The sequence below is a fragment of the Colobus angolensis genome, unplaced genomic scaffold, assembly GCF_000951035.1.
Source record: "Colobus angolensis palliatus isolate OR3802 unplaced genomic scaffold, Cang.pa_1.0 Scaffold31, whole genome shotgun sequence".
In the NCBI taxonomy this organism is placed as follows: Eukaryota; Metazoa; Chordata; class Mammalia; order Primates; family Cercopithecidae; genus Colobus; species Colobus angolensis.
Genome location: NW_012116377.1, coordinates 5,131,087 through 5,155,610, shown reverse-complemented (window position 1 = coordinate 5,155,610; position 24,524 = coordinate 5,131,087). Strand labels below are relative to the sequence as shown.

Genomic DNA, 24,524 nt, shown 5'->3' with positions numbered 1-24,524 from the left:
CCCCTTCCTCAATGCATCTCCCCTCTTCCCCACTTCCTAAATGCATCTCCCCTCTTCCCCCTTCCTCAATGAATCTTCCCTCTTCCCCCCTTCTCAATGCATCTCCCCTCTTCCCCCTTCCTCAATTCATCTCCCCTCTTCCCTCTCCTTCCTCAGTGCATCTACCCTCTTCCCTCCCCTTCCTCAATGTATCCCCCTTCCTTTCTTCCCTTCTCCTCCATGCATGTCCCCTTCCTAAAGAGTTGTGTGGGGTTCAGAATTTCATCACTGAGCACCTGGCTCACATAGTGGCTGAGGTACATGCACTTTGCCACCCCTAGGAGTTGTGGGTGGAACACTAGATGCTGGAGAGACTCCAGAGACCCCCTTCTAGGAGGGACTTGTTCCTGGTAATTTGAAACTGCCCACTAAGATAGCAATGGGTCAGCACACCTTATCTATCAGACTGCAAAATTTTAAAGCCTACAGCCTCAGGTGCTGGGGAGGGTATGGGGAAGAGGTTATTTCTTGTACTGCTGGTGGAAATGTAACCAGCCACTTTAGAGAAAAATCTACAAGACCTAGTAAAACCAAAACTGTGTCCCACAACACTACAGTTTCTCATCCAGATATCTATGCTAGAAAACCCCTATGTATATATACAATTTGATGCATAAAGAAATGACCACTGTGAAATCATTCTAGTAGTATAAATAGTAACTCACATGTCCATTAAGGGTATGGATGAATGACAGGTAGAGCTTTCATATAAAGAAATACTATAGAGCTGTCAAAAAAAGAATACCATATATATGTTATTGTATGTTTTTTGACAGCTGTATATATGTGTATATATATACATGTTATATACACATACATGTGTATGGTAGTATATATAGGTATATACACACAAATATGAATAGATGTCACCAATATATTGCTGCAGGAGGGAGGCAAGTAGTAAGTTAACCACAAACATGATGCCACTATATACACTAATAAGTCTATATAAGTTGAATGTCCCTTATCCAAAATGCTTGGGACCAGAAGTGTTTCGATTTCAGATTGTTTTGGATTTTGAAATATTAGCATGATATACCTAACAGGTTGAACATCTGAAATCCAGAAATCCAAAATCCAAAGTGCTCCATTGAGCATTTTTTATTTTTGAGACGGAGTCTTGCTCTGTCACCCAGGCAGGAGTGCAATGGCACAATATCGGGTCACTGCAACCTCCGCCTCCCGGGTTCAAGTGATTCTCCCACCCCAGCGTCCCAAGTAGCTGGGGTTACAGGCACCCACCATAATGCCTGGCTAATTTTATACTTTTGTAGAGATGGGGTTTCACCATGTTGGCCAGGCTAGTCTTGAACAGGTGACCTGAGGTTCCCTCTCGCAGCCCCATAGGTGGTACTGGGGAGCTGGGATCTCAACCTGCAGGGGCGGCACTGCTCTGTCCTCATGCACAGCCCTAGGTTTGACTTCTTGTGTGTGAGATGTGATTAAATGCATTAGGCGGGGGAAAATGTCTTATCTTTACCCAGCCTCGGTCGAAGAAGAGGGAGAAATAAGAGCAGCCAAATTGAAACCTTATTAAACAAAATTGGTTAGGTCTGATGGAGCCAAACCTAGACTGATCTTTAAAAGCTTATTTCATTTTTTCCCTCCAGTCTGAACCTCTTTGAATTGAAGTAACTGATCCTGCTGTAAGCTTATTAGTGTCAAACCTTGTGTGTTTCTTTTCCTGTCCGATTTACAATGATGAAGTTGCAAGGTCCCAACCCTAGCCCTTGGCACAACCAGGAGCTTCCAGGCTCATTAGTGGAACAAAATGGATAATAGAGGTCCAATCTTATTATAGTTGGTACATTATTACAAAATCTCTGCACGTCGGAAAGGCTGCTAAGCACAAGTCTGTTACCTGCTTCACTCAAGCATCTGTTGATTCTGTAAAATGCTGGAGGGACGCCCCCCCCAACACTGCTGTTCCTTTACAGTTTGTTGTGATGGTGTGGGCTGTCCATTTCTTACCTGACAGAAGGAGTGCCCATGTTAGTGACATCACTGTGCTGAATTGTGTTTCATCTTGGACTTCTGTGGTGGAGAGAGTGTGTTTTTGTGGTGTGATGTAGTAAGAGAATATGTGCTTCAATGACAGGCAGATTGCACGCTTTGAATAAATGTCTTAACCTCTGGGGGCTTCAATTTCCTTGTCTGTAATGTGAGATCATCATTAGCCACTGTCATTAGAAGTGAATGGAATCAGGTGTGTAAAGGTTTTCCCCCATCATAGGTATCCAGCTCTTTCTCTGTCTTCCGTATCGGCCCTGTGGTAACATAATGCAGCTTGTGTGCACGTCAGTTGAGTGCTTACTATTTCATGCAAGATGCTGTGGAGAACAGAGATGAGCACAGGATGACTCTACCTCAAACTGTTCCTGCTGGACGTTTTCGGTAGCCTCAGAAAGTGCATGGTAAAGGGAGACCAGATCATGCTGGGCACACTACCATGCAGAATCCTCAAAACACCAGAAAACTAAGTTGCAGACAGTCGAAAAGCCAGGAGTATCGAGCTCATCGGACCTGGGAACAGTCAGAAGGGGATGTTCATTTGTTCTGTCATCCACTTGATCAGCAAACTGGGCATATTGTGCTACCCAAAAACAGGAAACATGAGAGGCTGGGAGGGAGGGATGCAGCTGAGAGTTAGCTCTGAAAACTCCGTGGGCTGGTCCAGCAGGGAGAGGGCTGCTGCTGACCTTCCCCAGGGCAGCTGCCGGCCTGAGCTTCCAGGTGAGACAGCCTAGACTGAACCTGCCTCTGCCACACCTGAGTCTCAACGCAAGACTGACTCTCCTGGGCTTTGCTTCCTCACCTGAGAAAGGGGGCTCATCTCACTTGCCCATTGGCATTGATGTGGGAGTCATGGTGGTGGCATGGAGTCCCCTGTTTTGAGTCTTCCCTCTCTGCTCCTTCCCCAGGAGCCATCTTTTTGGGCTCAGGCTGTGTGGGCTCTACACGGTCGATCACTCAGGAGCCACAGCTGCCAGCTGCCTGCTGCCAGCACCCTGACTGGCTGAGCCCTGAGCCTGGCAGGGCAGGGTGTGGTTCTGCTCGACTGTCGGAGCCGAGGCCGTGGAACATCAGGCCTGCCTTGCAGTCCCAGCGTTTATTGTCCCAAGTCTCAGCCTATTTGTTTTGTGACCTTGGAGACATCAAAAACCTCTGTTTCTTCATCCATAAAATTGAATGTCAAAATATTGACCTGCATGTGGGGTTTTTTATGAAGAATAACTGGCCCAGAGGATGGCAAAGCTTCTTTGTTAATCAGAAAGGACCAAACTGCTTAGCAAGCATGAACTTGAGTTTTAAAAAGTGTTTGCTTGTTTGATATGTTCCTCCCTCCCTCCTTCCTCAGAAGTGCTTGGTGCTGGAGGGATGGGAAGGATGTGAGGGAGAGCCTCTGCAACCACCCATGCCCTCTGGGGAGCTGGGCTCAGGGAATGGGCCTCCTAGAGGCCACCCTGGTGGTATAGGGCAGCAGCGCCTCTCCCCATTCCGCCTCCCAGCCTTCTCTGCTGCCCTTCTCACTGCATACCCTGCCTGGGACACTGGGGGCCCCTGGGCAGCAGGCCCCAGCCCTATCCTCCCATTTGGTAGACTCTTTACCCTTGGGGTTTTGTGGAGCCTCCAAGGGCCTGGCCAGCTCCAGGCCCACCCTGTTCCTGCAGCTGTGGATGTGGAGCTCAGACCCAGGAGGAGCTCCCCAAGAGAGGACCCATGTGGCTTAGCTCCTTTCAGTTACTCTTGCCACTTGCATTGAGGCCTCCCACATTCCAGGCATGGCGCTGGGCACTGCAGATAGAAATGGAAAAAAACAAAGCAAAGCCTGGTCCTCATGGAGGTTCCATTCCAATGCAGGAATGACAGCCAATGAACAAAGGGATGCCAAGTGGTGGGAAGCTCTATGATGAAAAACCAAGTGGACAAGGTGCTAGAGAGTGGCAGGGATAGGCCAGTGCCTGTCTCTCCCTGGGTGACTGAGGAGGGGCTCTGATACAGTGGCATCTAAGCAGGGATAGGAAGGAAGTGAGGAAGAGAGGAACTGCAGGTGCAGAGGCCCTGAGGCGGGAGCATGCCTGGCACATTCAGGGAATGGGAAGCAAGGCCCACATGACTGAAGGGATGTGAACAGTGGGTCAGGGGTCACAGCAAATAAAGTCAGAGACATCACAGGGGCTGGGTTGTGTGGCCTTGTGAGTCCTGGAAAGGACTTCAGCTTTTACAGAGTGAGATGGGAGGCCAGTGGAGAGCCTAGAGGCAAACCCCAGGGTCACATCATCTGTGTTCTTCCAAGAACAGGAGAAACAGGCTGTGGAGAACAGGCTCTTGGAAGAACAGGCTGCAGGGGAGAGGGCAACAGTCCAAGCCAGGTGAGGCTGGGAGCAGGGCAGGCAGTGCAGGGACAGGAAGGGGTCAGGCACTGGACCTGCTTGGAAGATAGAGCCGACCCTGTCTCCTGATGGCTGGTTACGGCTACGAGAGGACAAGGAGAGTCTGGGTGGGTGGAAGCCCCGGCTTTTCCCCTGACATCGTAGCGTTGCCGTGGAGAAAGAGAAGACTGAAGGAGACTTTAGGTTCTGGGCGTAGTAAGCTGGGATGCCTATCAGCCATTCAAGGAGGCAGCTGGGTGTTAGTCTGTATGCTCCCAGCTCCAGTCTCCACCTCCCCTGGAACTCAGACATCTGTGTCTCTCCAGCAGCCTCAGAGACAGCTCCCACTTGCAGAGCTCCCATCTCCCCTCCCCTGAAGGTGGCTCCTCCCTGCTCCCACCTAGCATGAGGCAGATCCTCAAACTAGAAACCTGGGAGCTGTTCTTTACACACCAGCTATTTTCACACCAGTCTCTCCTCGTCCCCACATCTAGTCTGTCACCACCAAAATATGTCTTGAACTCTGAGTATCTTCCTTGCTAATTTCCATGTTTCCTTTCTTATTTCTCCACCTCCCCTGAATCTATTCCCCAAACTGTGTAGCCAGTTTGCATCTTTAAAACCACAAACTGGCAGTGTCATTCCTCTGCCATCCCCTGCGCACCACCACTGGTGTCTTCCTGGTGCTTTGTCCCATGGCAATGGTGGCTGGCCCATGTCTCCAACCTGCTGTCTCCCTGGGCCACCCCACCCCAGCCAGCCCTGCCACCCACAGTTCTATTGGGGGCCTGGTTCTTTCCCTGCCCGGGGCCTTAGGCCTGCTCTGCTCTTCCCTCTGCCTGGAATCCCTGTGTGTGGTTCGTTACCCATCTGGTCTTGGCCCCAATGCCACCTCCTCAGGGAAGTCCTCCCTGACTACCCACAATGAATTAGGTCTCCCAGTTGTTCGCTGTCATGGAACCTCATCCTTTTTTCTCATAATACCTCGCACAGTTTTGTAATTCCTCATGTATTCAGTGGTGATCTAATTAACATCTTTCTTCCTTAGCTGCCAGCAGACTTTATAGAAGCCAACTGTCTAAAACTGTCTGTTTTGCTCATCCTGCTGGCATTCCAGGGCCTGGGCCTGGTACCTGAGAGAAGGTTGCTACCCACGTGTTGAAAGAATGTGTATGTGCCACCTCAGCTGCGCTCTGTGGACATTAGCGAATGTTTGAGGAGTGAGTTATTCAGTAGATGGATAGAGGCCCTCAAAGTTGGCTAGAAGATAAATGATTGAAAGGAAAGTCTGTTTTTCTCATTCTTAGGTTGGTAAAATTATCTACTTTTCTTTATCTCTGGTGTTCTAAATGGGTCTTCTGTTCTGAAGCATCCCTCAATGAGCGTGGGCTTGCTGACCACCCCGTGTGGCGATGCTGTCTGCATGCGCCTGTGAGAACCCACGGGAGTGCCACGCCGCCCTGTCCCCATCTTTATCTGCTTCACAATTTCCTGTCTAGGCCCTTAAAATCTTGATTTGCACAGTTATTTATCTTTGTGCTCTTCATGGTGCCCTGGTAAGGCATTCTTTATGATTTCAGTCCTGAGAACACAAGCCTTGTTGAAAAGAGAACATGCTTTGAATAAAGGCGGCTTGGCGTTCAGCTTGATAGGGAGGAGGAGCGGGAGGGGGCATCAGGGCAGCATGAGGCCCCTGGCCGCCCTCTCTCACAGGAAGGCTCATAAACACAAGGATCTCGCTCAAGCCCCGGCAGGTCTGGAATCTCAGCTCGGTGCTTTGCCAGGTATGGTTTTGCCACAAGGGGCATTTCACTTCCAGAACCTGATGCAGTCATTCTCTTCAGAGGGGCTGGGCATTTATCTAGACCTGTCACAACCAGGTTTCTCAGCAGCCCCTGTGCTGGGCATTGAGGATGCAGCATAGGGAGAGCACAGTCCTTCATATACACATTTGATAGGCCAAAATTAAGAAATCTGGCAGTGCCAAATGTTGGAGCAGATGTGTATCGATGGGGTGTCTTGGGCCTTATTGGTAGAAGTTGATTTATCTACCTAGCAAAGTTGAACACCCACTCACCCTGCAATCCAGCAGTTCAACTCCAGGAAGTGTGTCCTTGAGAAACCCTTGCACATGTGCCCACGCAGGATCCTTGTAACAGAAGAAATTCATTGCAGCATTTTCCAGCAAAGAACTGGAAACACCCCCAGTGCACATCAGTAGGAGCCCAGGTTGTGCTAAATACACAGAGTGCAGCAGATGGCATCGGCAGCAAATGAGGTGCAGGTGCACGCACCATGTGCACAGATTTTTAGTATCATAACTGGCACGATGCCTCATTCATACAGTTTAGAAACTTATACAACAAAGCAAATTACTGAATAGGAATGTGTACTACATATGTAGTGAGCCACTACACAATCATACACACTTGTGTATAAAAAGAAAGGGAATACTGTGCGCCAAATTCAAGGCAGCGGCTCCCTCCTGCTGGCGCAGATGGGAGAGCTGGGTGGGGAGGACCCCACAGGTAGATATGAGTTATCGATAATGTAGTTCAGGGGCAGAGTGGGCACTGAGTTCATGCGTGTTAAGTATATGTTTGAAATCTGTCGGCACACAGAGGCAGGGGCTGACCTGTAAAGTAGTGGTGACCAAACAAGTGAGTCAGGTTCCGGTGGTCAGCTGTGTCTGGAGTTATCAGGGAAGCCCTTCTAGGAGGTCTGTGGGAGCAGGGGTTAGGGATGAATGGGAATTTGCCAGTGGAAGAAATCCCAGGGAGCAGCCACAGGGGCAAAGCAAGAGACATTCAGAAGCACAGCATTTACAAGGAATCGTTCAAGAGTCACTTGGCTACGGTTTCAGGGTTGGGGAGAATGTGGGGCCGAAAAGGCTGTGGAGTTGGGCTGTGTGGAGGAGGCTTCCTGGTGGCTGGGCTAAGGAGTAGGGGCTCAGCCCTGTGAGTGAGGCTTTTCAGCAGATTGCCTTGTGGGGCGGTGACAGGGTTACCTGGAGACCCCCACCCGTCACAGGGAGTCCCCATAGAATTCCAGCTGACCAGAGGATCTTCCTGCTCATAGCAGGACCATGACAAGCTTTGAAAGCCATGAGGTAGACAATTGGAGCCCACATAGGAGCTGGTGACAAATAATTGCTTTATCAGAGAAACGTTTTAGAAAGCCGCACAGGCTGCTGCAGGCGCCTGGGAGGGAAGAGTTGTGACCTGGGCCCCACCTCACTGGGCAGACGACGCTTAGTGTAAGGTGATACTCTCCAGTGACTCTGAGTAATGTTCCCAAAAATCTCATTCTCCCGTTGCCTTCTCAGACCATTTCAGAGATGTTTTCTGTTTCTTTGTGATTGATCTTGGTTGTGGCTTTTGACACTGTGTGTCTCACTTTCTCTGCCCCCTGACCTCTGGTTAGGTAGTTAATGATCTTTAAACAAACACTTGAGTATTATGGCTCTCCAGGAAAGGTCCTGGACTCATGGGCAATTAGCAACACACTCTCCCTTTATCCAGGAAGAAAATGAGTATTCGCACACTCCGACTTGGTAGACAGGGATGCTTGCAACCTAAGCGTCAACATTCTCTTTAGTTTAACTATTTTTGATGGCAGGTTTTCTGAAATACGTTACATATTTCTCTGCTTCATTAAAAATCCATGAACACAGTTTCCTCTCATCTCAGAGAGAGTGGATCATAGGTAGGAATGTTCGTTCATTTCAGGAACTTTTATTGGAGACTTTTCTATGTCTGTTCCTGATTTACAAACTGTGAATGCAGAAATCTGCCCAGTATAGTAGTCAGTGATATTTTAGAAACAGAGATAAGATCAGGTTACTCCTTTGCCTAAACTCCTCCAGTGACTTCCGGGCCTTGCACTCTACTGTGGGGCCCAAGCCTTGACCTCTGTATTAGTCCATTTTCACACTGCTGATAAAGACATACCCGAAACTGGGTAATTTATTTTAAGAAAAAAAGAAGTTTAATGGACTCACAGTTCCACGTGGCTGAGGAGGCTTCACAATCATGGTGGAAGGCAAAAGGCTTGTCTTACATGGCACCAGGCAAGAGAGACAATGAGAGCCAAGTTAAAGGGGTTTCCCCTTATAAAACCATCAGATCTAGTGAGACTCATTCACCACCAGTAAGGGGGAAAGCATCCCCACAATTCAATTATCTCCCACTAGGTCCCTCCCACAACACGTGGGAATTAAGGAAGCTACAATTCAAGATGAGATTTGGGTGGGGACACAGCCGAACCGTATCAACCTCCCTTCCTGCTGTCTCCTTCCCAACGCTTGCTGCAGCCCTCCTGCCTCTGTGTATTCCCAGACTCACCAAGCTACTGCCCTCTTAGGGCTTGCACTTATCAGTTCCCCCATTTAGAGCTGTCTTTCTTTGGGTCTTCACACAGCTACCTGCTTCTTATGCTAAGGTCTTAGTTCAAACTCACTTCTGCGAGACCTTCACCCCACCCAGGCCTTCTCTATCACATCACCCTGCATTGTTTTCTTTACAGCATATGTTGTCTGTAAAAAATATATATGTAAAAATATATATTGCATGCATGTAATTTATATATTAATTTTATATTGATATGAATTGAATTAATATATATAAATTTTCCTATATAGGTAATTTTGTTGCTGTTGTTTCTAGATATTAAGCTCTTTGGAAACAGAGATCACTGTATTTCTTCCCCTAGAACAGTGCCTGGCACACAATAGGCACTCTGGGAATATGTGTTGAATGAATGAAGAGAGTTCCTGCCCTAGGCTACCCACAGGCCAGCAGGGAGCAGATACACAATAGACAGTGACCGTGTAGCAGGCTGTGGGATTCAGAAGGGCTGGGTTACCACTAAGGAGTCAGGGACAAGTTCTGCCACTGGGAGTTGGGGCAGGCTTTCCACAGCAGTGGTGTTTGTCCTGGGCTTTAGAGGGCAGATGGGCACAGCTTGGCTGGCTGAGCAGCTGGGGAGGCCATTCTCGGGGGAGGAGGCAGGCAAACCTGGACAGAGGGCTGGAAAATGCTGGCGTGATTGATGGAAGGGAAGAACTTGGAGGGACTGGAGCCTGGATTGGAGCCGGGGTGAAGGGAACTAAGGTAGTCAGGGATTTGGCTGCTATGAACCCTGCCTTCCTCCCGGAAGAACAGTGAGACTTGGAGAGTGGGGCCCTGGCCCTGCTTTGCTGGCGGCCCTCGGCCTTGTGCTTCCAGTGTGGTACCTGCTCTGATCCAGGAGAGTGTACCTGGGCCCCAGACCCACCTTGGCTGGTCCTCATGGTGCCTGCAGGTGGTAGTAAGCACAGGATTCTCTAGCTGCAGCTCCCCCCTCCTCCCCACAGCCCCGAGGCTTGTTGGTTTCATGTGCTCCCTTGCTTGCTCCCTATCAGGTGGTGAAGAAGGTGAAGTCCATGCAGATGTTCCACATGCCCATCACTTCAGCCATGCAAGGAGACCGGCTGGGCATCTGCGTCACCCAGTTTGACCCCAAGCTGCTGGAGCGCGGGTTGGTGTGTGCCCCTGAGTCCCTGCATACTGTCCATGCGGCCCTCATCTCTGTGGAAAAGATACCATATTTCCGGGGGCCCCTGCAAACCAAGGCCAAGTTCCACATTACAGTGGGCCATGAAACAGTCATGGGCCGGTTGATGTTCTTCAGCCCTGCTCCAGATAACTTTGACCAGGAGCCTATACTGGACTCTTTCGACTTCTCTCAAGAATACCTCTTCCAGGAGCAGTACCTATCCAAGGATTTGGTACCAGCAGTGACAAGCAATGATGAGGCCGACAAGAAGGCCAGCCAGGCCACAGAGGGCCATTGTCCTCGGCAGCAGTGGGCCCTGGTGGAGTTTGAGAAGCCTGTCACCTGCCCTCGGCTGTGCCTGGTGATTGGCTCCAGGCTGGATACGGACATTCACACCAACACGTGCCGGCTAGCCTTCCATGGCATCCTGCTCCATGGGCTGGAGGACAGGAACTATGCCGACAGCTTCCTGCCCAGGCTGAAGGTGTACAAGCTGAAGCACAAGCATGGCCTCGTGGAGCGGGTGAGCATGCCTTTGCTTGGCCCCACACCCCTTTCCTTCTTGCTCGGGCAGCCGGGATCCATAGCCTGACATCTGTGATTAGAGCCAGAAAGGCCCTCAGAGACCTTCTGGTGCCAACCTCTAGTTTCTGGACAAGGCATCTGACGCCCAGAGTGGTCAAGTGGCCACAGTTCTCTCAGCTGGTCAGTCACAGAGCCAGTGCCAGCACCTAGGCAGGGGGACCCCCACTGTACCCAACCCCACCTGGCTCTCCCACCCCTGCTTATTTATGTGATAGATGTGGCCCCCATGGGTCTGAGCAAGTCTGGGCTCCCCCACAGCCAGTGCCAGATGGCAGCGGTTAGCACTGGCCTCCCTGGCCTGCTCTCCTGACCAGGCCCCACTCTCTTGCCCTTGGTGGGCACTGTACCTCCATCCGGCTGGGCTCTGCCCACATGCCCCTGGAAGCTGCTCATGTCCAGAGGGAAACACTGCCCATCAGTGGTACCAGGCCAGGTCTTTCCTCCCCTGTGGACTGAGGGGAAGCGGCTAATGGTGGCCAGGTCTTTCCTCATCTGTGGACTGAGGGGAAGGGGCTAAGGATGCCAGAGAGCAAGAGGAAGGAAGGTACAGGAAGCTTACACAGTGGGAGGTCCAGCCCCTGGCTACCTAGGGTGCCTGAAGTTCACCATCGCTGGATGCGGGCTTTAAGTATGTAAGTGAGCCAGTCTAGTTGAGGTAGGATGAGGCCCTGGCTGTGCCTTGCTGGGTGGCCCTTGGCCTTGTGCTTTCAGGGTGGTGCCTGCTCTGTCCCAGGAGACTCAGACTGGGCCCCGGGCCTCCCTTGGCTGGTCCTGTTGTGCATCAGCACCTGGGCCCGGTGCTAGTTGGGATGGGCCTGCCACTAGGGTGGACAGAACATGGTGGTCTCCCCTAAAGAGGTGTAATCACCTCCTCCCATGGGGCATCCATTCCCAGCAGCTGTCTACACAGCACTGAGTGGGAATCCATGCCCATTGGGCCTTGAAGGCGGGATGGATGGACAACCAAACCTCACTGTCTCTTTTGGCTGGCTCCCTGGCTGTGGGCCCGAGCAGACCAGCAGTAGCTGTACTGGGACATGACTGAGTTTTGACTGGCTCGAAGAGCACAGAGTGCTGGCAACCCCACTGTCGGGGGCTCAGGCTCCTAGCAGGAGCCTCAGGGTCTGCCCTGAGGCTTTCAGCAAGCACCTCAGTTCCTCACAGGAACCTAATGAGGTCCCCCAGGCTTAGTGCAGGTGCCAGCACAAATCTGGCGCATCCACAGTGTCACATGTGGTGGGCTTCCATCGCCCACCCTCCACTCCATGTCTCCGTCCATGGGTTTTCTCCTCTGGGAGAAAAATCCACGGGTTTTCTCATCTGGGATTCTGTCACTGCAGCCCCTTCCCCTCCCTTTCTCCTTTTCTTAGGTTCTTCTTGGGTGCTCCACCCTGGCCCTCTTCTTTTCCTGCCCCTGTACCTAGACCTGCCCTGAAGTAGGGGATTGAGGAGCAACCCCTTCCCTTCCCTTGCCCCAGACCCAGAGCTTGGACCCTTAGCTCTGTGGGGCCGCTGGGGCCTGCTCAGGGCTCCATCAGCCTTAGGCCAGCCCTGAGATGCTGATTGAAGATGAAGGTGATAAAGTGTGTGTCACTCGTTTGTCTAGCCTGATTTATTAGCAGTGTTTGGAGTATAATTATTCTATAGTAAAATATCTATGAGAGAGTAATATCCCAATTGGTGTGGCTCCTGGGTCTAATTGCTCCCACTCAGGCCTGTCAACAGCGGTGCAGCAGTCACTTCCTTTGAGAACTGGGAGGGAGAGTCTGTGAGGAGCAAGTAAACATATGGCCGCAGTGACTCATGCCTCTGAAGGGCTGAGGGAGGGGCCAGGAGACATGCTGACCTATGTCCTGCCCCCAACCTGGGGCATCACTGGGACCACCAGCATTTTCCTGCTCAGTCCAGGGAGCCTGGAAGTGGAAGCACAAGAACTGCAGGCAGTCCACAGAAGCTGAGTCCAAATCCCACATAGACAACCCTGAGCAGCGACAGGCTTCCTCCAACTAGGGACAGCTGCATGGGGTGACTGTGGATATGTGCAGAGGTGAGATCCTATGAACCCAGGGCTTTGGTCAGGGAAGAGGGCCTTCCTAAGGCTCCACAAAAGAGGAAAGGGCATGGGTGCCCAGGCTAGGAGCAGCTCCCTCAACTCGCACCCCCCTGAGGCTCTAGCTGAATGGGCACCTGCCTTAATGCTAGGAGCTGGCTGTAGGCTGGGACTTCTGTGCCACATGTTCTCCTCTGGGCCCCAGGGCAGGAATGAGCCTGCCTCCCTCCTCCCTCCACCCTGTCACCACTCCATTGATTAAGCATATACTGTGCACCTTTACTAGCTACATACTTTATTTTGAAACCTTTTAATAACCCTGAGGAAGAGGTCATTATTTTTCCTATGTTCATTTTTCCCCAATTAAATCAATTAAATTATGTGCAAATATTTAGGAAAAGTAGTGTGTGCACATGGTAAAAAATTTCAAACAAGGCAATAATTATTCAGTGTAAGGAAGTTTTCTTCCTACAAACCCAGGTCCCCTCCCCAAAGGCAGCCAGACTGGAAACCAGCCTGAGAAATGTGAAGTGACCTGCCCAAGGTCACAGGGTAGTAAAGCTGGAGTTTGAATTCAGGACTAGCTGGTCTCTGAGTCATGAAGTTCCACTTTGTCAGACAGGTTCTTGCCCAGTGTGTCAAAAGAGTCTGCGTTCTCTTGAAAAGCTGGAATCTCCTTGGTGGGAGACTTTCCTTCCTGGTGAGGTTGAGCTTGGAGATCATATAGAGTAGGCTCAAGCCCTTGCTGCACCACAAAACAGCTGTACACCTTGGGCAGCCATTTAATCTCAATTGTTCATTCCTTCGAAGGATGGTCTTGACCTCATCAGGTTGTTTTGAAAGAGCCATCATAGCTTGTGTCTTCATATGTAAGAGCCGACTCTCATCAGGTGAAGCAAGAAGGTAGTGTTGCTAGTGCAGCTCATGAGTGATCGGCTGGGCTTGTTCCAAAGGGGCAGCCCTGTTTGCTTTGATAGGCCCCAGATCACCCAGAGATTTTCAGATCATCTTGCTTGACCAGGGGCTCAGCCATCTGACAGACTGATCCAATGTGCAGGCCTGGGCTTTACTCCCAGCCTTACCACCTGCTAGTGTGAAAAGTTGGGCAGGCCGTGAGACTTCCGTGTTAAGTGGGAATTTTCACAGTGCTGCACCAGGGTTAGATGAAGGTGAGATGGGGGATTGCACATAAGGTTCTCACATCAGTGCTTGTCTCCTACTGCATCCTTATTGTTTTATCATTATTCATGTTTAAGCTCTTAGAGTCAAAAAATAATGCCTGGAGCGTGGGTCCACTCTTTTCCCTGGGACTCCATTATTTCTCTTTCAAGCACAGGAGCCAATCCCCCTGGTCCCTATCAGGAGCCACCCAGTGTTGGTTGAAGAGGGAGGGGTAAGAGTCAGGCAGGCTCATGGGTGTGGTTATCCAGTGCAGGGGCCAGAGAAGTGCCCTGTGCTCTTCTTTCCCCACCGTGCTTGGCTGACTCTAAAGATTCCTGGGCACATCACAGCTACCAGTCAGCTTCCTGGTCATGTCTCTATTCAAAGAAGTTTCTGGGAGATCAGAAAATCTTGAAAAGGTAAAATCTAGTCTCTTGGGCAGAATCTCCACCACCATGGTGAGCCAGCACCCAGCCTTTGCTCTGTGATTCGGGGCAAGGCCAGCACATCTACTCCTCAAGCACAGTTAGCCTTCTTAGAACCTGGGCTTGGGCCTCTGAGCTATCTCAGTTCATCACGAAGGGAGACCCTGGCACTATACCTATGTGCTGAGTGAGCACTTTCCACCAGGGGAGCTTAAGGCATATAGGCCTTCTGAGCCCATTTTCCATAAGGGCATCCTTCATTCATATATTCAGATGTTTACTGAGTTCCTTCATTTGTGCCAGGCACTGGGCATACAACAAGATAGACAAAGTTCTTGTCTTCGTAGGGGAGGTTGGTAGTGAACAGTAAATTAGACACTTTGTAATATGGTCTAGAAAGAAAATAACAGCATAGTGTAAATATGTGATGCTGAGGACAGTTATTGGAAAACAGAAGATGCTAATTTCCAAGCCTCTCCAGACTGTGTTTTTATTTCCTGTGCTCTTTATCACTGGCTCACACTGGAAGGTGGTCAGGTACCCTACCAGTTGTGGCTTAACTCATTAGTATTACACAGAGCAAACTAGGGCCCATGGGCCAAACCTAAGCAACTGCTTTTGCCCCAAATCTAATAATCTTAAACAAGCTTATTTTCTCTGGATTCTTCTTTCAGCTGCTTCGATCAAACACAATTTAATTAACTTACCATTGGTAAATGGCTTTCCTTGCTTGGCTGACAAATGAGCCACCCGGAAACCCACTTTGGTTGCAGCCTCATTCTCATTTTTTATTGTTTTGCGTGTCTGCTATGATGAAATATACTGTTTTAAGTTTTCTCTTTTTTGACATTGTTTTTCTGTGAGTTGGGAATATTGTGCTGTCAGTGTATCTCGTATTCTGTTAACACAACTAATAACAAACACAGTATTTTGCCATGTAATTTGATAAAATAATAATCCATACCCACTGAGCCTTAAAAGTGTGACATTTGAAGTCCACTTTTCTTGTTTTCATGTGATGGATACACACCAGTAATAAAATAATAAATAAATAAAATGTGTCACTGGGTGAGGCACTGCAAGTTATAACTATGTTACCACCATCTGTAGTTTACTGAGCACCTCATCAGGTCTCAGACCCAAGTACTCAACTCTGCCACTGTGACACAAAGGCAGCCATAGACAATATGTAAACAAATGGGCATGACTGTGTTCCCATAAAACCTTTTGTTGTGAACATTGAAATTTAAATTTTATATAGTTTTCACATGTAACAAAATAATATTCTTTTGATATTCTCCAACCCATTAGAAAATATAAAAACCCTTTTTAGCTCACAGGCCATACAAAACCTTAGCAGGAAAAATTTGACCCTTTGGCTACAGTTTTCCAGCCCCTGATATAAATGGTTAATAGGGCTCTTGAAATAGAATGAGCATCCTGCAAGGAAAATTCTAGTAATTATCTGCAGCTGAAAGCATTAAACTCTCTCAGCATCCTTAGGAATTAGGCTTTTTCTTGGGCGCCCGCTGCCTCTGGTGCTAACACTGGGATGCATATACTACTTTATGTGCTGTGTTTTTTATTCTTGGATACATTTGAGTTTTTCACATAAGTCCACATGTACTTCTATAAGAGTGTGACTTGTAATAAAGGGTTAATGAAGAAAAAAAGAAGAAGAAGAGGGAGCTTAGATTGGTAGAGACATCCAGAGGTCTCACCTGAGCGGGAGAAGAAAAGAAGTGAAAGTGTTCTAAATGGCTAATCTTTCTGGGGAGAGGGTTTAGGAAAGACTACTAGAACATATGATGTTAAGGGAAATAGCTGGTATCCTGTTTCAAAGTAAAAATATAGAAATATATGCAAGATTTTGAGTACAGAGAAAGGTAAAGAAACTAAGAATGCAATGACAATGTAATAGCACTTTCACATTCACGGAGGAGAAACTGGAATGAATTTGATTAAACCAATAAAAATAAGGAAAAAAGAACAATGTTAATAAATAATAATAATAACAGAAGGAACAACATTAAGTATTAGTCATTACACTAAATGTGAATGGCCAAATTCTATTTAAATGCTGAGGCTGAGAGATTGGGTTAAAGTGCAAAATCTAGTTATATGCTGTTTATAAGAAATATACTTAAAGTGGAAAGCAAAGGTTAAGAATAAGAAGATGGGCAAAAAGTAAGTATGAATGGTAATATTAAATTCAGACAAGGTGAAATTTAAGACTAAAAATACTGACAAAGGTAAAGAAGGACATCATGTAACGACAAAAGTTTCGGTTATAAGCTTGTACACACCAAACATAAAAACAAAACAGTAGAAACCTAAGGACAACTTGATAAAAAATAGAATTATAATGATAGCGTGGTACTTCAGAGTCCATATTTTAAAATCAGGCCTACTAGACATAAGGACAAAGAGGCAGAATATAATCAATAAGCTTGATTTTTAGATAAATGTAAACTCTTATACTCCTTGAATAGAGTATACACTTTTTTTTTATGCCTATGGAACATTTACAAAAACAATATTCAGCAGTTGACATTAAACAAATATTTGTAGAACATCTACTGTGTGTTGTCTTAAGGGCTAGGGATGTAACAGTGAATGAAAAAAGACAAAATCTCTGCCCACATGGAACTTAGATTGTAGTTGTATTTGTGGCCACAGAGAAAAAACCCTAATAGATTTTAAAAAGTAAAATCATGAACCACTAAAATTAGAAATAAAGCAGTTATATGTAGATATAGGCAGATATGGAGAGAGAGAGAGATATAAGGTGTGCATATGCCTGTGTGTGTGTTCATTCTTTCACATATTCTAGGCTTGGGAATTAACAAGCAGTAAATTGCTCCTCATTTGGTTAAGGCTGTTTCTCATACTATCATAGAATGTTGAATCTCTTAGTAATAACATTTTTCTCTTTTTCAGTGTTCTTTCAATCTTTTGATTACTTTGCAGAGAGAGCTTTAGATTTGTTCAAAGGTGTCTTTAACACTCCTCTATTACATTCTAACCTGCTTTTTAACAAATAGAAAACAAGGCCAAGATTCCAGAGCCTTATAGTAGCAATAGTATGTAACTAGGATTATTCTTTGGGGTTTTTTTTTTTTTTGCATTGTATGTACTTTTACCATTAGCTTCCTCTGTTTATGGCTAATGACTCTTTTCTTTAGGGTACTATATAAAGTCTCCTTTCTAGGCAGATGTAAAGAAAAATATTAGGTAAATAGTAGGTCAGGTATGCAAAGATCTAGCAAAAATGATGCGGGGTGAAGGATGTATAAAAGCTGAGGCTGGAACCAGTGGGCCATGTCCCAAAGAGGTCACTTGCATCTCAGCCACATGCAGATTCAGACCAGCTGCTCCTCCTCTGGTGATCCAAAGCCTCATAGAAAACTGGGTCTTTCTAGTCGAGGACAGAGACTCATGCCTGCATCAGAGGAGTGTGCAAAGGGCTAGGAGAGGAAACAAGGAACCCTGCCAAGGTGGGAGGAAGTAGGCTGGTGAGGGAAAAGCACAAAGTGGTGACCTTTTAAGTGTATCTTGTAAGACTGCAAGGTTCACTGCTCAGACACTAGGGGCCGTGGGGGGAAACAGGAAGGTGAAGGAGGGGCATTCCAGGTCCAGGGACTGCTTCTGTAAAGTATAGAGACCAAGCAATGCCTGGCCCTGGGCATCTGGGAAGGCAGGAGCAAGGAGCCTAAAGAGGCAGGCAGAACCAGCCATCGAAGCTAGGCCCTTCCCTGCAGGGGGAGTGATGCAGGTTGGGGGCTATGGGGGGTGTTCTAGGTCACCTGTGCTAGAGAAATCCTTGGAGCAGGGCCGGCCCAGGCAGCCTGGAAAGGGGTGGCTCAGCCTCTCTCACCTTACCCTTCTGTATCCCAGTCTCACCCTGAGGCTCTGGGCACCTGGTCTGTCTGGAGCCGCAGAGCTCAATGGTCTGGCAGCCACTCACCCTGTGGAGCCAGGCTTCTCCACTAGCAACAATCATGACTTCTCAGGACTGTGTGAGCATGAAGGAGGTGGGGCAGGTGAGGGTCTGGTGCTTAGGACAGTGAGTGCTCTGCGATAACCTGCTGGCTTCCACAGCAGACTTCTCACTGTTACCATGCCCCAGGATGCCCTCCTCACCTCCCCAAGGCACCACCTTCTCAGGGGTCTCACCACAGCCCTCCCTACACCTGGCAGCGTGCACAGCTCCACCCCAGTAATTTTCTGCAAAACAAATGGGGTCCTGCCAGCTCTTACTCAGAAATCTGTTTTAGGTCTATACCACCTGCAGGACAAAGACAATACCCAGCCTTAGCATGTTAGCTGGCTGGCAGTTGGGTCCCAGGGCATGGCAGGTATATGTGCTATACGTAACATGCTCAGTACTCCACCTGGCACAGAATGGGTCCTGAGTAAACAGTGGGTATCATCGGTACTATTTGGCCTTTCCTCTGGAAATGCAGATGCCTGGGTTCCCAGCCAGGGTGATAGCAGATGCCGTCCCCCTCCCACAGCGGTGGGGTAAGGCCAGGTGTGCCAGCCATCCTGGGTCTGGCACCCACTGGCGCCAGTCAGGGAAGGCCTTAGGGCTGGGCCATAGGAGCTGGCAGCATCAGCCCAACCAAGTGTAAACACGCGGATGCCATCAGGAGCACTCACCAGCTTTGAAGTCTGAAGTGGCGCTGCCTCCTGGCTCCTGGCTCTGCCCCGCTCCACTGCCGACGGCTTGTTAAATGTGCCCAGGGCACCAGGGAGCGTGCTGGCCTGGTGTGCAGGCTGGCTTATGACCTGCCTCTGGCACAACTTGGGCCCATCATTCTGAGCAGGGATGGTTTGGCAGGCTTGGTGGGCCCTAGCGGATCAGCTACAGGGCCCCTTGCCCTTGCAGGAAGCCATGCTGTGGTCTAGCTGGCCACTCAGCCTGTTCTGTTGGCCCTCACACCCCTGGGTCCCTGCCAGAGGGTTGAAGGCCACATTGGCTCCCAGGCTACTTGAGAAAACAGAGGTTCCCCTGAAACAGGTTGAGAAGCTCTTTTCCCAGGGAGATGATCAAATGGCTGCCCTCGTATTCTGGTCCTAACCCAAATCCTCAGCCTTTCTTCTGACTTCCAGTGTCAGAGTGTGATAACTAAGCATCGTGCTTGGCTGCTGGAGTGCTTGTTCACCTCCCTTTGAAAATTGCTTTTTTGCCCGTATAGAGACACAGGAGCAGGACAACTTGACATGCTGGAAAGAGCCAGTTCTGGAAACTGATGGACTGAGCTGGGCACAAGCTCAGTGTGGCTGTGGGCAATTCACTCTCCCCCAGAACCTGTTTCTTCTTTAAGAGCTGGTCAGGCATTGATGAGACCTGGGCTACTTTATGGCCTCTGCTCTTCCCAACACACCAGACCGTGGCCTGCACTGAGGAGGAGGCACTGTCCGTGGGGAAAGTTTTCTGATGATACTGGAATAACACCATCATCCTAGGGCCCCTTCCAGAATTTGTCAATCCTGGTGGCTTTCAAGTGGCTTAGAAGAGTTAACACCTCATTTTTAAGGGACTCATCCGTTATCAGGCAGCCTCTGAGTTCTTCCCATTCCTCATTGGATCCAAGGACTATTGGCTTCTGTCTTCCGAGAGGACTTCGCTGGTGGGGCGGGTAAGAGGGAGAGAAGCAGAGAGCTGTGGGCAGCTCCAAGCATGTGGTTGGTGTTGAGTACATGTTCTGTTCTTCTGGCTTCTCTTGGGCAGATTAGATAACTGGATCTTGTGATTTCTGTGCATCTGAGATCTCCTGCACCAAATGCTATCTTATTCTTCAGCTTCTCCCACAATTTGACATCCACTAATTGAGATTCTTTCCTCTGGGTCATCATTCTCTGTCAAGTCTTAGGTGTTATCATCAACATCAACACCTCTGATCCTAACAATAGCCTTTTTCAAGGAAGAAACTGAGTTTCAGAGAAGTCCCTTGCTCAAGGTGGTAGAACTGTAAGAGGCAGAGTCAGAAGTCAGGCCTCCCAAGCCATTCCTGTCCTGCGCACGTGGTTCTCCTCACTGCATACCTGGAGTCGGCACAGGCCTCCATTTCATGGCAGGTTTTCCTGCCTTCCTTCATATCACTTCTACAATTTGAATTAGAATGGTCACTTCACAGCTTGGGCAATTCCCAGTCCTCATCGTGGGAGCCAAGCCCTGAAAGAGAAAGACACACACATGTAATGACATAATTATGTGCACCGGCAGCCAAGTCCCTGCTCAAAGGCCAGGGACAATGGGGACTCACCTGGCGTATAAGCAAACACCTAGACTTCCATGTGCACAGTGACTGCTCCTTAGGAGCTCAGTCCCTCCAGTGACTGAAGGCTAATAAATAGAGCAAATTATTCATGCAGACAGTGAGAATCCCCACTTAGCACCATTGTTGTAACTGTGCTGACCTGGATTTAGCATTGTTCCCTAGAAGCAAGGCCTACTGAGCAGATCCCACATGCATTGCCTTTGGTTTGATGTCACAATGATTGATTTCAAAATGAAAACCCTCCAACTGTTCTCTGAAGGTCTTTCCTTATTGGATGTGCTTGTGTCTGATCTCTGAGGTCTCTCTCCTTTAGCTGGAAGAGTCTATAATTTGGTGAAGAACCCAACCATAACACACGCATGCACACACCTTCTAGTGATGGACAGGACAGAGCAAAGCCATGTTCCCCCATCCTCACCTCCTGACCCCCAGGACAGATCATGACCCCTGGTCTTCCTGAAGTTCTCCAGAGATGTAGGCCTCACAGCATCCTGTAGGAAGGGCTGTCTCCCTCTTTCTAGCCAGACTTCCTTCTGATTAAATGAGGTTTCATGCAGCTGACAATCACTGAGTCCTCGCCCCCAGTACACACAGTGGTAATTTCTGGAGGTCTAGGTTTTGGAGATGCAAAAATGTGCTCAGCCCAGCTTCTGCCTTCCAGGACTGCCTTCCTCCCCTCCCTGCATCCAGCTGGTGGGGCTGGTTTAGATAAGCCACTGCTATGCTGAGAGACAGGCACACAGGCTTCTCTGTAGCCAATTCCCAGTGCAACCTTCTGTCCAGTTCTGAGGCCAGCAGTCTCTTGGAGGGGGCCTTCCATTAGTCAGCAATGTCTTCTCAGATCTGCAGGTGGCGGCCATTGAGTCTAGGCCCTACATCTGCTGCCCCTGTAGTTCTGTGTGGTGTGTCTGAGGGAGTCCTAAGGGAGGGAGAGTGCTCTGCCCAGGGATGGGGCAGGCAGAGGCCAGACCAAAAACAACTGTTTACAAGTACTCCCCTGCACCCATTTAAACCTCCAGCAACTCTGTTTCCCCATATTATAGATGAAGATGCCTGCATCCACAGAGGTTAGACCTCTGGTCAGAGTCCCTAGGCACCCAGACTTGGGATTTGAATGCAGGTGGTCTGGCTCCAGAGTCCAGGTTCTAACCTGTGGTGCTAGCAGTGCCGTGCCTTTTCTCTTCTTCTGTCGTCTCCAGTGTGCCCATTTTTTTCCAGTTATGGAGACTTGTACGGTAAATCCTCACTTAACATTGTCACTAGCTTCTTGGAAACCGTGAGTTTAAGGGAAAGGATGTATAACAAACCAATTTATTTTTTTCATTAATGTTATAACAAAATAATTTTGATATATATTCAAATAACTTTGAATAAAGCAACATTATTTAAGGGCCTGCTGTACATTATTTTGTTTAAAGTAACAGTTTCTAAGAACTTTTGATGACATGAAGTAAGGACTTACTTTACTGGAAATTGACTATTTGGATTTCATGGGAAGGGTAGTTTGCCTCTTGGCCCCTATGACCATAGGCGGAGAAAGTTTAGCCTTCCTCCAACAGCAGTGCAGTCCTTCTCAGTGCAGCAGGGGCTGACTGGGCTGGAACATCTTGTGACGGTGACGTGTTTGGGCCCTACTATAAGTGCTGCATCTTGAGAGCCAGGATCTGCCCTCTTTCCCTCCTCTCCTCCTCCCTTCCAAAGAACCTGGGAGGGGCTGGGGTCCCTAAACTTGGGGATTGTCTTCTGCAGTGACTTGGGGTTTCCCACAGCTGGGACTGGCAGGGATGGGGCTGCCCAGTGTCCCTGGGCCAGATTTCTAGGCCCATTTGTGTCCAGCCAGTCATGGCATGGCTCTGGTGAGCCACAGGATGGAGAAAGTCGTCTGGCCTCATTTGCTGCTGTGGCATCTCCTGGCAGACAGAGCCCAGCCCTTCCTGCAGCAGGAAAAGCACCAGCCTCTGGATCCAGACAGTCTGAGTTGGAATGGGGCATTGCCACACTCACTACCTGCATGACTTTGAGCAAATCATTTCACTTTACTGAGCCTCCTGTTCTTGTCGGGGCTTTCCTAAAGATTAAATAATGATATGGGGGCACCTCACCCATGACATGGCTGAGGACACTGCCACTCACCTGCTGCAGGGAAAGGGATGAGAGAGCAGAGTGTGAAGGATTGGGAGAGTCAGAGGGAGATGGGGTTTACTTGCTGACTTCTCTCTGCTTCCCCAGCCTCCCCTCCCCTGGGGCGGCCATGCCCAGAATGCCAGTGTCCTTTATGGGACCGACACAGATGCAAAGATCCACCCAGCTGCTGTGAAATGACAGTGTGGGGCCACTAGCAGGCAGTCTTGCCAGCACTCTGAAGCCCACATGGGGTTCCTGACTGTGCAGACATCCAGCTCCTGCCCTCACAGTGCCTCCCCCAACAAATGGAATTGCAGATACAGAAGTTTGCAGGAGAGTATGCTTCACCCACTCAGCACTATTGTGTCTTCTAGCCAAGCCATAAAACAAGAGAGTAGGAGTGACAGAGACACTCCCTTTGAACTTGAAATCCTTTCTAAACTGCCACTCCAGCCCCAGAGGCCCTCCTCAGAAGGTCAGAAAAAGCCCACTTGCTCCTCACCTTATCCCGGATGCTTAAAACAATATTGTGGGAATGTAGGTCAGTGAACTGAGCTGCACCACACACCAGCAGGATTCCGGGGGCCAACCAGCCTGTGCATTGGCCCACTAGGTCAGATGAGAACATAAACAAGGAACGCTGGGAGCCCTCAGCTTCCCCTGGCCCTAGTCTTTTGTTTATGTAGCACTTAAACTAACTTTGGGGTCGTCTCTGTCTGGCATGAAAGCCCTGGAGCTTTTTGAAGTTCCCCTGAAGTTAATAAAATTAGTCTGCCCTCATTGCAAGACCCTGGCTTGGGGAAAGATGGATCCTCTGCTGTCTTTGTGGCATTTAGCTTTTTAAAGTTAATATTTTATAACCAAAAGAAAAGAGGGGGCAGGGGAGAAGATGTAGTAAATGTCTTCTGGAAGGCTAATAGGTAGCATGCCTGCCATCCCAGGCTCTGATTACCCTGGAGCCAGGCCTCTAGGCCCACTGGGAGGCTAAGCAGTGGGCCTGCTGTGTTTAGCATGAGGGAACCAGCACTGGGGACTGTCACTGTGCCCGCACAGTGATCTGTCACTGTGTTCTCCCAGGTAGACAGGAGGAAACTAGCCCAGGCTGGGCTGTTGGCTCACTCTCAGATGAATCGTGTCTCCCAAGGACATATCCTTGGGATGGCCACTTGAATAATGTATTTCTACCCCCCGGCGTCGTCTTCTTGATGCCATGTATGGGACTAGTGCAGTTGGCCTCCTCACACTCAGTGAGCACCCATTCACCAAGCCTGTGGTGGGTCAGGGCCACATGAGGTACATGGAACCCTTTCCTCGCAGAACTCCCAGTTCGAGGAGGGAGACAGACAGGTCAGCTGTCAGGGATAAGACATAGTGGCCAGGCTCTCAGAACAGAGGGATCTTGGCCTCAGTCCTGGGGGCCAAGGGAAGAGGAGGTACCTGCAATGTTGGGGAAGCTGTCTGAAGGAGGAAATGCCCAAGGTGGGCCTTAGGTGGGAGTAGAGTCCCCAGTGGACAAGCTGGGACTAGCATTAGAGGAGCACCACACAGGCAGGGAGGGAGGCATAACAGAGGGACATGAGGACCCGGGGGTGATAGATATGTCCATTAGCTTGATCATGATGATGGTTTCACAGGCATGTATATGTATACACAAATTTAGACTTATCCAATTATTTACTTTTAATATGTTCATGTTTTTGTATATCAGTTATAGCTGAATGAAGCTGTTAAAAAAAAAAGAAAAGAAAAGCCTACAGGCATGAGTGAGCCTTGCAAATGTACCAACAACTACAGCCATGTATTCTTTCAACATTTACTCACACATTCAAGGAATAGATAGTAAGCGCCTGTTTCATGTGCAGGGAATGTAGCTGTGGAGGAGAGGGACATGTTTCTGCCTGGAGCTTGTGCTCTGCTTGGAAGCAATAAACAAGTAAACAGATAA

General features: G+C 48.9%; 1 protein-coding gene across 1 annotated transcript in view; it reads left to right on the top strand.

Annotated features, from left to right (window-relative positions):
* Positions 1–24,524, top strand: part of EEFSEC (eukaryotic elongation factor, selenocysteine-tRNA-specific) — a 255,237-nt gene that overhangs the window by 179,464 nt on the left and 51,249 nt on the right. Inside the window, exon 5 of the mRNA XM_011950728.1 lies at positions 9,814–10,470. Coding sequence (XP_011806118.1) covers positions 9,814–10,470 — 657 coding nt within the window. The remainder of the gene's footprint in view (positions 1–9,813; positions 10,471–24,524) is intronic.